Source organism: Micropterus salmoides, unplaced genomic scaffold, assembly GCF_014851395.1.
Source record: "Micropterus salmoides isolate LMB-PRFRI ecotype aquatic unplaced genomic scaffold, ASM1485139v1 Ms_hic_scaffold_3923, whole genome shotgun sequence".
Taxonomy (NCBI): Eukaryota; Metazoa; Chordata; class Actinopteri; order Centrarchiformes; family Centrarchidae; genus Micropterus; species Micropterus salmoides.
In genome coordinates this window covers 2,178-17,714 of record NW_024043288.1, presented here as the reverse complement: position 1 = coordinate 17,714, position 15,537 = coordinate 2,178, and the positions used below count along the sequence as shown (strand labels likewise).

Genomic DNA, 15,537 nt, shown 5'->3' with positions numbered 1-15,537 from the left:
AAAAAAGCAACTGCAGCCGCCTTTATCCTGCAAGGTTTTAATGTCATGTGACATGTTGTCATTTTGCAGCGCGGACACGATATTTAACCAGCATGCCTTATGTTAAGTCCAGCATGCATGACGTTAAGTCAGCGCTGCGCAGCGCTGCATGAAGTCAAACATTTCAAATACACTGTTTTTTGAAAAGTAAAAAATATGGGAGATTTATGGGGAGATATTTAAACGGGAGGACAGCAGGATAGAACATTAAAATACAGGAGAATCCCAGGAAAAAGGGAGGGTTGACAGGTATGATGTCTGCAGGTAGATTTAGATTTTTTATGTGCCAACATTAAGTTGGTCAACCCTAGCAGTAGTAGCAGTGTGGTGTGTAGTAGTGGTAGTACATGTGAAAAGACAAGGAAATGTGTTTAGAAACATGCGTTCAGTCTCACCCTGCAGGCTCTGAAGGTCCGTTTCCTCTTCACTGATTCCTGTCGTCTATATCTCAGTAACATGTCTCTCTCCTTAAGGACAGACAAACAGCAACAGGAGCAACATGACCGTTCATGTAGTGTTTGTGTCCAGTATTCTCTCTCTGTTAGCTCTGTGTTTTGTCTCCACCAGCTCCTGAGGGAAATATCTGGCTCTTCTAAATGCTGCTCTCTGACTAAGTCTGCTCATACATTATCACCTACATCAAACACAGTAACAGTTGTTGTAGTACTGACAATAGTAGAAGTAGTGCTACTCAATACTTACTATAACATTCTTTACATAACCCGCAGTCTCCAGAGCCTGAAAACAAAAACAAGTTTTTTTACTCAGAGGCAGCAGCAAAATTTGTACTTTGGACAGGCTGATGATATGTAGTATTAACAGTAGTAGTAGTAGTACCTTGGACATGTAATCAATTATGTGTTGGTGTTACTGTTGTTGTAGAATTAACGGTAGTAGTAGTAGTAGTAGTAGTAGTAGTATATTGTAAAGAGTATGGTGTAAACCTGCTCTATAAAAAACGTGCCCTGAGATTAACTCTGTTATGATTTACCACCAAATCAATAAATTGAACTGAAACTTGAACTGAATAGTATCAACAATAATATTTGTAGTAGTATTAACATTAGTAATAGAATCAGTAGTAGTAGCTCCTTGGACAGGTCGTCGATGTTGCGTTTGACAGTAGTAGTAGTAGTAGTAGTAGTACTACCTTGGACAGGTCGTCGATGATGTGTTGTTGCTCCAGAACTTGTAATCGTAGAAACTCCATCTCTCTCTCATCCTGGCTGTAACCATGGTAACTGGTGGAGTGGCTGCGGTCGAGGTCGTTTAAAGAACTCGGCCTCCGCTGTGGAAGTCAACACACACAGTGTTAATGTGGATACCAGACTGTGGTACCAGACTGTGGTACCAGACTGTGGACACACAGACTGTGGACACACACACTGTTACTGTGGTACCAGATTGTGGTACCAGACCGTGGACACACAGACTGTTACTGTGGTACCAGATTGTGGTACCAGATTGTGGACACACAGATTGTGGACCCACAGACTGTTACTGTGGTACCAGATTGTGGTACCAGACCGTGGACCCACAGACTGTTACTGTGGTACCAGACTGTGGTACCAGACTGTGGACACACAGATTGTGGACCCACAGACTGTTACTGTGGTACCAGACTGTGGTACCAGACCGTGGACACACAGACTGTTACTGTGGTACCAGACTATGGTACCAGATTGTGGACACACAGACTGTTACTGTGGTACCAGACTGTGGTACCAGACCGTGGACACACAGACTGTTACTGTGGTACCAGACTGTGGTACCAGACTGTGGACACACAGATTGTGGACCCACAGACTGTTACTGTGGTACCAGACTGTGGTACCAGACCGTGGACACACAGACTGTTACTGTGGTACCAGACTATGGTACCAGATTGTGGACACACAGACTGTTACTGTGGTACCAGATTGTGGTACCAGACTGTGGACACACAGACTGTTACTGTGGTACCAGACTATGGGTACCAGACTGTGGTACCAGACCGTGGACACACAGACTGTTACTGTGGTACCAGACTGTTAACACACTGTTTGTCAGTGACCGTCTGAAACCCCCTGCTGTCCATCTATCCATCCTCAATCATTTATCTGGGGTTGGGTCGTAGGTGCAGTGGCTCCAGCAAACCCCCTTTTCCCAAGCCACATTAACCAGCTCCTCCTGGGGGATCTCGAGGCATTCCCAGGCCAGTGTGGAGATATAATCTCTCAACCTTGTCCTGGGTCTTCCCTGAGGCCTCCTCCCAGCCTGGAATACCTTCCTAGGGAGGCACCCAGGGGCCATCCTTACCAGATGCCCAAACCACCTCAACTGGCTCCTTTTGACGCAAAGGAGCAGCGGCTCTACTCCCAGTTCCTCACGGATGACCTGGCTTCTCACCCTATCTCTAAGGGAGCGCTTCTCTGAACTTATCCCACAGCCTCTGCTTTGCCTCTTTCACAACAGAGTACTGTGAGGCAATGGGTACCTTGCAACCGTGTCCGGAGTCCTCCGGGATAACGTATCCTGAAAGGCCTCCTTCTTCAGTGAGATGTCTTCGCTGACCACCAGTGTCCACCACGGCGTTCAAGGATTACTGCCCCTTGAGGCACCTAAGACCACAAGAACACAGCTCCCCGCTGCAGTTTCAGCGATGGAAGCTTTGAACGTTGCCCACTCAGGTTCAATGCCCCCAACCTCCACAAGGATGCCATAAAAGATTTAAATCCCTCGGACAGGGGCCTCTTCAACATTCTCAGTTCACCCATGCAACTCATTTTGGCTTACCAGGTCTGTCCAGAGTTTTCTGCCAACCCCTGACCTAACTCACCACCAGATGGTGATCAGTTGACCACTCCAGCCTCTCTTCACCCGAGTGTCCAATACATACAGCCTCAGATCAGATAATACAAATCATCGATCATCGACCTTCTGCATTCCTCCCAATCACACCTCTGCAGGTGTATTCATCATTGCCCATGTGTGCGTTGGAGTCTCCTATCAGAACTATGGAGTCCCCTGTCAGAGCCCCATACAGGACTCCATTCATGGTCTCTAAGAAGGCCAAATACTCTGTTGTTTGGTGCATATGCATATGCAAATATGCAAAATAGGGCCCAGGTTTCAAAATACCGAAATGATCCTTGAACTGGTCCCAGTCTGGAAATTTAGATTTGACTGGGACGGAAACTACACCCAGTGTTTGTCAATGTGTTGTTGGGGAACAAGAATACAGTGTGAGGGGTTACCATAGTTACCATCTCCATGTTCTCCTGTGTGACGAAGCGAAGCTTGTTGTCGAGGCGACGCACCGTGAGAGCCAGCTCCTCATTTTTCCTGCTCAGACGTTTGTTTTTGTCCAAAAGAGGAAGGAATTGACTCTCGGTCTCTCTCAGACGCTTCAGCTGCAGGAGGTGAAGAAAATACAGAACATCAAGTGTTTATCTGTGTGAGAACCAGTTTTAGACTTTGGAAGTGAGAACATTTCTGCACTGCGAGGACATTTGTGCTGGTCTTCACTTTGGTTCTGACTTTAAGATTCAGGTAAGAAACAGGTTTGGGTTAGAGGCTGGGGAAAAAATTTGGTCAAGAAAAACAAATGTGTGTTACCAGTTCGTTGCGTTCTTCAGACAGAAGAGCATTTCGATCCTCCAGCTTTCTGACAACGGCGCTGAGCTCAGCGATTTTTAGCTGAAACCTCCGAGTGTCCCGGTCCTCTTGAGACTGCACAAACACACACACAGACTCCAGTGTGAGAAGTAGATGAACTACATCAAATTATATATGTTATAGTGTAGCGTGCTCCTGGTCCATACATAATTTTTATCTGAATTTGCACAGATTTGATAAATTTTTGTCCTTAAAAGTGATTATTGTAATTAAATGAAGAATCTCGTTTAATCTGGCAAGATATCTTATAATTTATAGGAAGGCCCTCCGTAATGCCAGAGCAGCGTACTACTCGTCATTAATAGAGGAAAATAGGAACAACCCCAGGTTTCTTTTCAGCACTGTAGCCAGGCTGACAGAGAGTCACAGCTCTATTGAGCCAAGTATTCCCATAGCTCTCAGTAGTTACGACTTCATGAGCTTCTTTAATGATAAAATTCTAACTATTAGAGACAAAATTCACCAAGACCTGCCCTCAACTGGCACCAACTTATCTCTAAACTCAGGAACCTTAGAAACAGCTGTAGAACCAGATATATGTTTAGACTGCTTTGCTTCCCTCAATCTTTACCAACTAATTTCAATAATTTCTTCATCTAAACCATCAACCTGCCTCTTAGACCCCATCCCGACTAGGCTGCTTAAAGATGTTCTACCCTTAGTCAGCACCTCTATACTAGATATGATCAATCTATCTTTATCAACAGGCTATGTACCACAGTACTTTAAAGTAGCTGTAATTAAACCTCTTCTGAAAAAGCCCAAACTTGATCCGGATGTTTTAGCCAACTATAGACCTATATCTAACCTTCCATTTCTCTCTAAGGTTCTGGAGAAAGCAGTTGCTAAACAGCTGTGTGACTTTCTACAGAGCAATAGTTTATTTGAGGATTTTCAGTCAGGATTCAGAGCTCATCATAGCACAGAGACAGCACAGGTGAAAATTACTAACGACCTCCTTATTGCATCAGACAAAGGACTTGTCTCTGTACTGGTTTTATTAGATCTTAGTGCTGCATTTGATACCATTGACCATCAGATCCTATTGCAGAGACTGGAACATTTCATTGGCATTAAAGAGGTCATATTATGCTTATTTTCCGGTTCAAAATCTTATTTAGGGGTTGTATCAGAACTGGTTTACATGGTTTAATTTTCAAAAAACACCATATTTTTGTCATACTGCACATTGCTTCAGCTCCTCTTTCCACCCTGTGTTGAACGCTCCGTTTTAACTATGGAGTGATACATCTTGTCTCTAGATGATCTTTGTTGGGAGTTGCACATGCGCTGTTCCTAGTTAAGGACTACTAGCCAATCAGAAGCAAAGAAGGGCGGGTCAGTGAGAAGCCGGTAAACAGCTTCGGTTCAGCTGTACATGTTGCCGACCAGCTTGGCAACATGGACTGGAGCAAGAGTTTCAGAGTGGTGAGTTATTAATCTGTAACAAAAGTATCTTTCATCCATAAACCTTTTAACTGAGCTCTGTCTCTACATCACAGTAACAACTTTATGTTCACTGACTGCCTGGAGGGGTAGCTAGTGTTTGGAAGGGAGAGGAGGTGTGTGCTGCAGCTTACTGTTTTTCCACCGGTGTTTTTGAAAGTGTGTCGGACTAGCCGCTTGAAAGGGAAGCGGTTGGACTACAAACGAGCAAACAAACGAGTTTTCTGTGGGAGATGGGAATCCCCTTTGCGGTGGACTTTGGGCTTTTTCACTGTGCAAACCTATTACATGCACAAAAAAGATACATAACTCAATAAAGGAGATAGAAAAAGCCAAAAAACATAATATCACTACTTTAAAGGAACCGCTCTAAGATGATTTAATTCCTAAATATGAGATGGATCTCAGTTTGTACATGTTAATGATCCTCCATGCAAGCCAAGGATCTGTGCTGGGACCAATCCTATTCACACCTGTACATGCTTCCTTTAGGCAATATTAGCAGGCTCCATAAACTTTCATATTATGCAGATGATACACAAATATATGTTTACGTCAAGCTAGATGAAACTAATCAGTTAACCAACTGAGCGTGCCTTCACCAACGTAATATTGCAAAAATCAGGAACATCCTTTCACAAAATGAAAAAGTAGTCCACATATTTGTTACTTCTAGGCTGGATTACTGCAGTTCCTTATTATCAGGCTGCTCAAATAAGTCCATTAAGACTCTTCAGCTGGTCCTGAATTCTGTAGCACATGTTCTGACAGGAACCAGAAATAGGTTCCTAGAGTCTCCAAAAGTAGAATGGGAGCCAGAGCCTTCAGCTATCAAGCTGTCAAGTACTGTGACATACTGAAGCAGAGCATGAGCCCCTCCCTTCAGAGTCTGGGCCGCAGGGCAGCATTCCAATATGATAATGACCCCAAACACACCTCCAAGACGACCGCTGACTTGCTAAAGAAGCTGAGGGTAAAGGTGATGGACTGGCCCAGCATGTCTCCAGACCTAAACCCTACTGAGCCTCTGTGGGGCGTCCTCAAACGGGAGGTGGAGGAGCGCAAGGTCTCTAACATCCACCAGCTCTGTGATGTTGTCATGGAGGAGTGGAAGAGGACTCCAGTGGCAACCTGTGAAGCTCTGCTGAACTCCATGCCCAAGAGGGTTAAGGCAGCGCTGGAGAATAATGGTGGCCCCACAATATATTGACACTTTGGGCCCAATGTGGACATTTTCACTTAGGGTGTCCTCACTTTTATTGCCAGCGGTTTAGATATTAATGGCTGTGTGATGTGTTATTTTGAGGGGAGAGCAGATTTACACTGTTATCCAAGCTGTACACTCACTACTTTACACTGTTATCCAAGCTGTACACTCACTACTTTACACTGTTATACAAGCTGTACACTCACTACTTTACATTGGCGCAAAGTGTCATTTCTTCAGTGTTGTCATATGAAAAGATAGAATCAGATATTTACAAATGTGAGGGGTGGACTCACTTTTGTGAGATACTGTATTTTACACATGGACATGGCACAGTGAGGATCACACAGCTTCTAATGTTGAGAGACAAGCCCAGGGCCATGCAGGTGAACACCCCACTTGTGTCCTGAATAACAGATTACCTGACCGACCACCGTTTGTAAGACTGTGGAACTGCGTGTCAGGAACTGTAATTAGCAGCATGGGGCCCCCAGGGGACCGTCATCTCCCCCTTCCTGTTTATTCTGTACACCTCAGACTTCAGCTAGAAGTTGGAGTCATGCCACCTGCATTGTTTTTTTGATGACTCTGCCATTGAGGGCTGTGTCAGTGGACAGGAGGATGACTTTGTTGGGTGGTGCAGATTGCCAGTGCGTCTGTGTGTCAAGAGATGCTAACAAGCTCAACAAGCTAGTTAGGAAGGCTGGCTCTGTGATTGGTGAGTTGAGCTGGACTCTCTGGAGGCAGTGACAGAGAACAGGATGCTGTCCAAGTTGGTTAGCATCCTGAACAAAGTCACCCCCCTCCACAACATGCTGATTGACAAGAGGAGTGTCTTCAGCCAAAGACTTAAACCCCCAAAGTGTTCCAAAGTGTTCGAGTTTAGTAACTCATTTGATAACTAAAAGACGGGCAGTAACACGCGTGAGCTCACATATCTAAAGTTCCAGGGAAAGCTCCAGCAGTGGTGGAGGATACCACTGCAGTTTTTCATTGGTGCACTTCACAGGATCTATTAAAGGCCCAATCTCAATGTCCCCCCTAAACCCTGAGCCCTGATTCCTCACAAACTTAACCGACATCACCTGGTAATTGACTTCTTCACGGCCAAAGCACTGAAGGGCCCTACAGAGAGGATGAGAGGTAAAAAATAATCATCTATATTTGTCATTAATCAATGCACTATTGGTCTAAACAGCATCATTAAGCAAAAACTAAAATAAATAGTTTAATAAACGAGGTGTGAAATAATCTTAAATCTATGTAAACTTTTTCAAGGTTGGTTCTCCTTCCACGCATGTTTGTTTACCATTCTTCTTCTTCTTCTCTCATAAGGCGGTGATCTTTCTCTCACTCCCGGATTTCCATTATTTACTAGTATTTTTATTAAACCTTTATTTAACCAGGCAGGGCACTTCTTATTTATGTCACTATGAACTGTGGATAATTCCCTCAGGCAAAGGGTGCAAAAAAGGCTCAGAATGTCAACAATGTGGACAATTTGACAGTGGGACAGCCCTAAACCCTCACGGACTCACCGGGAACGCACCTCAAAGTCTGTGAGTGTGGACATGGAGATTGGGCCAAACACCTGGTCACATGACCTTTTCTGATTTTATAGGTGTTGAGGATGAGTGAGTAGTGGATTGTGGGATACTGAGGACTAGAAGATCCACCTCTGTTTGGATGGTTCAGTCCTTGTCAAGCAGTGGTCATGTGTTTGATGATGTTGAGGAGACTGAAGTTGGATGTCATGGTAAACTCAGAGGTCAGAGTTCATCATGACCAGTTAACATGCAGTTGCAGTTAAACTGTGACAGCAAGTGAACTGAATTTATTTCATGCAACTTGAGCAGGAAGAGGCGGGGCTTACAATGTGAGGAGGAGTGTTAGGGGTTGGGCTAGGGGCTTGGCCAGGATGGTTTAGCCCCACCCTCTGTGCGTCTCTCAGGGCTGCGATTTGCTGCTCGGCAGCCTGAGTCTGCAGCTGGAGGCGGTGGGCGTGTCCAGCCTGCAGCCCCAGGGCTTTATCCAATACACTGACAGCTCTGTCCTTCAGCTTTATCTCATCCATCTGCACACAGACAGGTAGACAGACAGGTTAGAGACAGACAGGTAGACAGACTGGTGTAGGGACAGACATGTTAATCAGGACAGGGTTAGTCAGGCAGACAGGCAGGTGGAAACACAGATTAGTCAGAAAGGTGTTACGCAGACAGACAGGTAAGGGAAGGTGAATATAAAATCAAACCAGGGAACATGAACCTGTAGCTCAGGTGAATAATTCTCCTTCTGTCTTTTCTTCATCACGTCTCATGATCTTGTTCTTAATCTATATATATTTACTGAAATATATTTCAGTGTTTAATATTCAGAGTCAGTTGGTCTGCTGTGAATCTCCAGGTGAGCCACCGTCTACCTGAGTGACCACCACCATCAGATCAGTATACAGCCTTCTCTAGACCTGTTACAGCTGGGATCACAGGGCCAAGATTGGGACCCTGGTTCCCTGACACAGGTTTAAATCATTCCTTACTAACTGCTAAGATAGCAGAACAATTAGTGAAAGATCAGAACGACCAGAGGCAGGACACCATAATGAGGTACTGGAAAGAGGTCTTTATGGGTCCAAAGTCTTGGATCTGATCCAAAATGGACCAGAGGAAAACCTACTCAAACCTGATGCATGAATTCATTTTCAAAAACAGAGAGACCCAACGGGTACCTGAGCACAGCCAGACTAACCCCCACAGAACAATGGATAATCAGACTCAATCCAAAACGCTATGGACGCGAACAGAGAGAGAACGCCGACACCAGGAGCACCAAGAGCACCAGGAGCACCAGGAGCACCAGGAGCACCAAGAGCACCAGGAGCACCAAGAGCACCAGCACCAAAGCACCAGAGCACCAGGAGCACCAAGAGCACCAAGAGCACCAGGAGCACCAGGAGCACCAGGAGCACCAGGAGCACCAAGAGCACCAGGAGCACCAGGAGCACCAAGAGCACCAGAAGCACCAGGAGCACCAGGAGCACCAGGAGCACCAAGAGCACCAAGAGCACCAAGAGCACCAGGAGCACCAGGAGCACGCAGCGGTATCATAAAAATGTCCTCAGAACAAATGTAAAGTCACAGAAACTAATTCAAAAAATCATTTTCTTATACTCCAGAGACAAATTAACTGACATTAGCAAAAATCATCTCCATTTCTGTCTTCAGAGTTCCTTTTCTTTCTCCTGCTGGGATTATGATGTAATCAGATATAATCAGAGCTCAGACGGCTCGGGTCCACTCAGATCCACTTGGGTACTAGACATATTTACACATAGTAAAACGAGACCCTGCCACCGACTAGACTAACTAATAATACCTTGGGACCTGATTGACTTGGGTCCAAGGTTGGATGACCGGCAAAGACCTCTCCTACTGGACCGAGCTGTGTATCATATGGTAGTTCGTTAAGAGACAAAATGTATGGTTGGTTTTAATTTCAGGTAATTAATCAGTAGTTTCTTTCTCCTCCAAGTTACCTGATGTCGTCTCTGTGTTCTGAGTACATTTGACTCAGTCTAGATGCAGCTGGTGTTGTTTATGTCTTGGGTTTGACTTTTGTTGCCGCAGGCCAGTGTACTTTTTTGATGTATTATTAAAAATGTTGGACTGGATCTTCTCTGTCCTGTTGTGTGCATCCATCCTTTGTGTTGCCTGTATCCAGTTTGGCAAGCTGTGACAGTTTAACACTTAAACAGGCTGCTGGTCTTCAGGAGTACTTGTTAAAAACAAAGTAATCTGTCTGCCTCACGTCTTTACTTCAGTCTGAATGAAAAGCTTGTCTTTTAAAGTTACTGCTGAAACACAAATTACTGGTAGTATTTAATAAAAACAGCAGCTGTTTCCTACTTTCCCCAACAAATACACATAAAGTGAAGTGTGAGACAGTTCAGTCTGTAAATACAGAGTATGTTTTGTTTGTTGGGCTGTTTGTGTTGTACCAGTCTGTGTTGCACCCTGAGTCTTTCCTTTGTTTTGTACCACACTGTGTAGCTCAGTCAGTCTTTGTTGTCTCATGTGTTCATGTTTATAATGTATTCATTCATCACAGTTCATCACTGGAAGAAACTCCACGTTTAATGTTTGGATCACCGCATTCTTCCTTCTTTAACTTCTCTAATCATAAAGCTAAACCAAAGTTCAATTTTAGAGAATTAGGTACGTGAGAACAGTGAGAAAATTAAAACAAGCCTCTCCCAAAGTACATTCCAGTCTAATGTTTCATATCTGTTTAGTTTGTGTGATTCATTCTCCACTGTCCAGTGATGTTTTACTACAGGTTAATCATTTTATTAGTAGATTGTACCAAGAAGGATGATCATGCTACTACCACAGGGTCACCCATGAGTCGGTCTGCATGTCCACTGAACTTTGGTCCAGAGCCACTGGACGGCAAATGTGTTCACAGTTATTATGGGTTTTTTATGGCTTTTATTCTTCTGGAAAAAACACACATGTATTTATTTTTTGTACCAATAATAATTTTAATTTAAGGGCTGCAAACAATTAGTTTTAACATATTTTATCCTACCATTTCTAAATACAACAGTAATTTTACCAGGTAATCCGGTCATGGCCCTGAAATTAGCTTTGTTTATTTATTGCAGCTAACAATTATTTAATGTGCAATTAAAGACATAAAAAAGTTGGTCTTAAGAGCATTTCTGGTTTGATGAATAATTCTGACAGGCAGCTGAGATACTGTATTCCAAGTTAATCAGCACTGGAGAGTTGTGCAAACCATCATCTCCACTGTTACTGGAGAGTTTGTTTGTTTGTGAGCTGATTGGATCTTAACTCAACTGCCATCTAAATATACTTTTCAAAATATGCTTTCATTGTTGTATTGTGAGCAGGTCGTTTTGCGAATTACCCTTCTACCCCAGACAGGATTAGAATTAAATCTTCTGTATAATTCTCAGTCCTTTAGTCTCTGTAATACACATGGGAAATCAGCAGAACAAAGACAAAAGAGAAAGGTAAAGGCCTCCCCAGGTGGGCAACAAAGAGTTAATAAACCTTCATAAATAAACTTAGAAATCAAAATATGCTTCAGAACATGCCTGAGAGTCGTCATGCTTCTAAGTTTTCCTCAGCATCACAGTAATCCAGTGACAGCTGTCTGTACACCCATGGGTGCACTGCTAACAGCTAATAAAGCTGCTTTCAACAGGGACAGTTTGACTAAATGTAAACACATACAGGCTGTGGCTAACATCACAACAGCATAAAGATGAATGCTCTGGACAGGATTAATATTTCAGGAGGACCAGCCAGTTCACAGATAACAGCTGGTCATTAAGGCTGTAATTATTACTGGGGTGGGGGTGAAACATTACCCACAGACACGCTCCTGATTCTGGGATTAAAATCAGTGGCCAGAGCAGGTAATGTTAAATTCACCCCACCTACCCTGCAGACATAAATCCAGTCTGACAGAAAACCTAATGAACCTAAAAGTCAGGACTCACAAAAATATCATTTTTAGGAGTTTAGGAGTTAAGGCTCCTCTTTAGGAGGTTTTGTAAATACAGTCTGAGGTTTATAAGGCATTCTGATTATATTTGGGGAAACTCATGAAGCAGCTACAGACTGAACGGTCATGTGTGGTAAGAGTGGTGTGTGTGACGGTGACTCGTACCAGCCGCCGGATCTCCCTCTCACAGTCTCTCTTGGTCCTGTTCAGCTCCTCCTGGTGTTGGTGATGAGCTGATCGCAGTTCGGCAGCTCGGGCCTGGCAGGCCTGCTGAGCAGATGTCAGAGCCTCCTCAGCGTTCCTCTTTGCTCCTCGCAGCTCATGAACCTCCTGCTGGAAGCGACAACGCTCCGCCTCCCAACTCCTCCTCGCCTCCTCCACCTCCGCCAGCAGAGCGCTCCTCACCTGAAGAACAAGAGGACAGAGAGTCTTAAACATTCCTTCACACCTTTGAGAATCAGCACATTAATGTGGTGGGATCTGTGTTGTTGGGGGCAAGAGCTCCTGGTAACATCACCCAAGGCAAATCGGTCCCAAGAAAGGGGTCAGACCAACATTTCAGAACCCTTACAGAGCAGCAACTTCAGAAGGATAAGATCAATCAGGACCCCTCTGATACCAGGCCAAGTAGGGGGAGCTTGCCAGTGGGTGCCTGGTGGCCCATCACTTGCATTGTTGGACATGAGGTCTGTTGCCAATCAAGCAGCTGGTAAAACTGGGGACCACCCAGACTACAATGATCTAGGAATGTTGAACATCACCTCTCTGGTGTGGAAAGAGCTGGTGCAGGAACAACTAGATATAGTTGAGCCTCACCTCTAAACAAAGCCCCCCCAGTTGGGGGCTGGACTCTATCCTTTTCCAGAATAGCCCAAGGTAAAAGGCTATGGTCATGGGAGGGTGCTGCCTTGAGACTGCATAGTCCTGCTGGGGGTCTTCTGTGCTCACATGGGTAGCCTGAGTGGTGCCTTGTTATTAGACTTACTTGTGAGTCATTCACTTTCCATAACAAACACCATTATTGAACATAAGGCGATTCATAAGGGCTGCTGGAACCAGAACACCTGACTTGTTTCATTTTTAAACATCAGATCTGCAGTCCTATGTTGTATGCAGGGATAGTGGAGGAGTCATGGGAGTTTTCATCCAGTCCACATGTGTTAAGCGGTTTATGACCATGTCCGTCTTGTGTACTGTGAGCGTTACCATGAGTCATTCAGTCCTTGTATAAATGGAGTGAAAGCTGTGTGTGTTTCTCAGCAGGAAGTCCAACATGTCCTCAGTGGGGTTGTTTGTGTCGCAGAATCGGAAGCTGCAGTCGAGGTGTGGAGAGTGTCTGGATGGTGACCTCAGGATTGTGTCTCTGCTCTTTGCAGATGACATGGTCCTGTTGGTCTCCTTCAGTGAGCACTGGGACAGGTTACAACTGAGTGTGAGACAGCGCCTCCCAGTCTGAGGTACATGCTACTCCAGACTGATGTGAATCTCAACCGAAGTGAAGCAGTAGTAACTCAGGGTATTGTTCACCAGTGAGGGCAACGGGTGGATTGGTGTATCATCAGCAGTGATGTGGACTGGAGTCTGTTGTGGTTCAGAGGGAGGTGATCTTGACTGAAGGTGACGCTCTGGCTTCAGCACAGGATCTGTTCCTGACCTCAACTGTTGTCCTGATCTCTGGAGAATGACTGAAAGATTGAGATGGTGGATTCAAGCAGCTGAAATTAGTTTCTTTGTCAGGGTGTCTGGCCCTGGTCTTAGAGACAGGATGAGGAGCTCAGAGGAGAACCACTGCTCCTTCATGTTGAAAGGAGTCAGCTGAGGTGGTTCAGCATCTGATCAGGATCCTCCTGCATGCTTCCCTGTGGAAGAGGAGACCCCGGGGCAGACTAAGATTAGGGATTAGGGAATACTTCTACTAACAGTAGTAGTAGTAGTCGTCATCTGATTTATTAGAAGTAAGAAGAGAAGGGAAATTTGGACAAATGGAGGACCACACGTATTATTTAGAACAAGAGCTGACAGAGCATGTCGGACACCATAGCTTCTCCTGCACGCCTGTAAATGGAGGGGTGAGCGGTGACTGAGCTGTTGGTTGCAATTCTCGAGCCACACCACTAGATGCCACTAAAATCTATACACTGAACCTTTAACTAAAAACAATCAATGATGACTTTTTGTTTCACATGGGAAAACGAACAGCAGTTTCGTGGGTGAACGTTTGGTTTCTGTCCCACCCGTCCACCCCAACCAACTTCTTACTGTTATTTATATCACACCTGCTTTTAGTGTTGACACCACAGGGCTTCCCCCGGTGCACTGAACCATGACACTAAGGGGATCCCCAGTGCGTTACAAACTGACACCAAAGGGTCTGACCATGCGTCCATATGTGATTGGTTGGAATGGGGCGTGGCAGAGGCAGGTAGACAGACAGGTGTGAATCGGGTGGATCACCTTGTCTGTGGATCCGTCCCTCAGCGTTAGCACCAGTCCATTCAGACGCTGAATCTCTCCGTCTTTGATCTTGATAACTCTCATCAGCTCCATCTCGTGTTGCCTTAACAACGTCTCCCTGGTAACAGACAGCTCTTTCTGCTTCTCCTCGTGGAGTTTGGTCTTCAGCTCCGTCATGGCGACCGTCGTCCGGTGATGCTCCGCCTTCAGTTCCTGACTCTTCTCTCTCTCCAGACGGCTGACCTGAGGACACACAGTAATATGAGTACTACAACATCAACAGTAGTTTTATGTTAGTAGTGTTGGTACTACAGGAGTAGAAGTGTTAATGGTAATCCCAGCAGTACTCTGGGTTTTGTAGTCCTTACCTTGTTCTTTTCCTGTTGAAGTTCTATCTGGATGTCCGTCAGTTTGGCTCTCAGTTCCTCATTGCTGCTTGAAGAGTTGCCATGGCGTCAGGTCGCTCCCCCTTTCCCCGCCCCCCTGCACCTCTCTTTGACATCACCACCACCTACAGGCTCCACCTCCACAATGACCTGTCCGTCAATCTGAAGTTTCACCACATCTGCACCTGTCGACACACAGATACACAACCATGATGTCATCACCTACTAAATCAACCAATCACAGTGCTTTCTGATCTGAGACCAGGTCAGGGATTGGTTAGGTTAAAACTTATTCTCACTTCTATTTGAGGGATCATCTCCAATAACTCATTTTCCTCCATTCCCAGTCATCTGACCTTTAAAACATGATGATTCTCAGGAAAATTCAACATGGAGAGCACCTGTAAAACTGACCCAATGCATAGATGCAGCCCAAGGTGCTCAACAAAACAAGGTCAGATTAAAAGCTGAAAAATGAACAATAATGATGAGTAAAATATAAACAGCAACGGCAATAGAAAAACAAACAGAAGCAGTTTGAGAAAACGTATAATGAAAAATTATACCAGCAATCCAACCCAAATTAAAAGCCAAGTTAAAAAGATAGGAGGATTGTTCTTTTAAGGTTGAAGGGGGGTTCCACAGTTCAGGGTCATGAACGCAGAAAGCAGCCTCACCACATGTCTTGTGGGAGATCTGAGAGTTCTTGTTGTTGATATGAGAGTGCTAGTTTATGTAAGGCTTTGTAGATAAGTAAATGACTCTAAAAGCAACTGACTGACTTTTTAGGGAGACCTGTCTAAGCTGATGAAACGTGTA

The 15,537-nt window shown here is 44.8% G+C and overlaps 1 protein-coding gene across 1 annotated transcript in view; it reads right to left on the bottom strand.

Moving 5' to 3' along the window:
- Positions 1-14,834, bottom strand: part of LOC119885097 (janus kinase and microtubule-interacting protein 3-like) — a 33,540-nt gene extending 18,706 nt beyond the window's left edge. The window contains 10 exon segments of the mRNA XM_038695338.1: positions 435-506; positions 742-777; positions 1,190-1,327; positions 3,285-3,431; positions 3,637-3,750; positions 8,223-8,423; positions 12,044-12,283; positions 14,333-14,575; positions 14,701-14,765; positions 14,768-14,834. Of these exon segments, the coding sequence (XP_038551266.1) occupies positions 435-506; positions 742-777; positions 1,190-1,327; positions 3,285-3,431; positions 3,637-3,750; positions 8,223-8,423; positions 12,044-12,283; positions 14,333-14,575; positions 14,701-14,765; positions 14,768-14,834 (1,323 nt within the window).
- Positions 14,835-15,537: the final 703 nt, after the last annotated feature.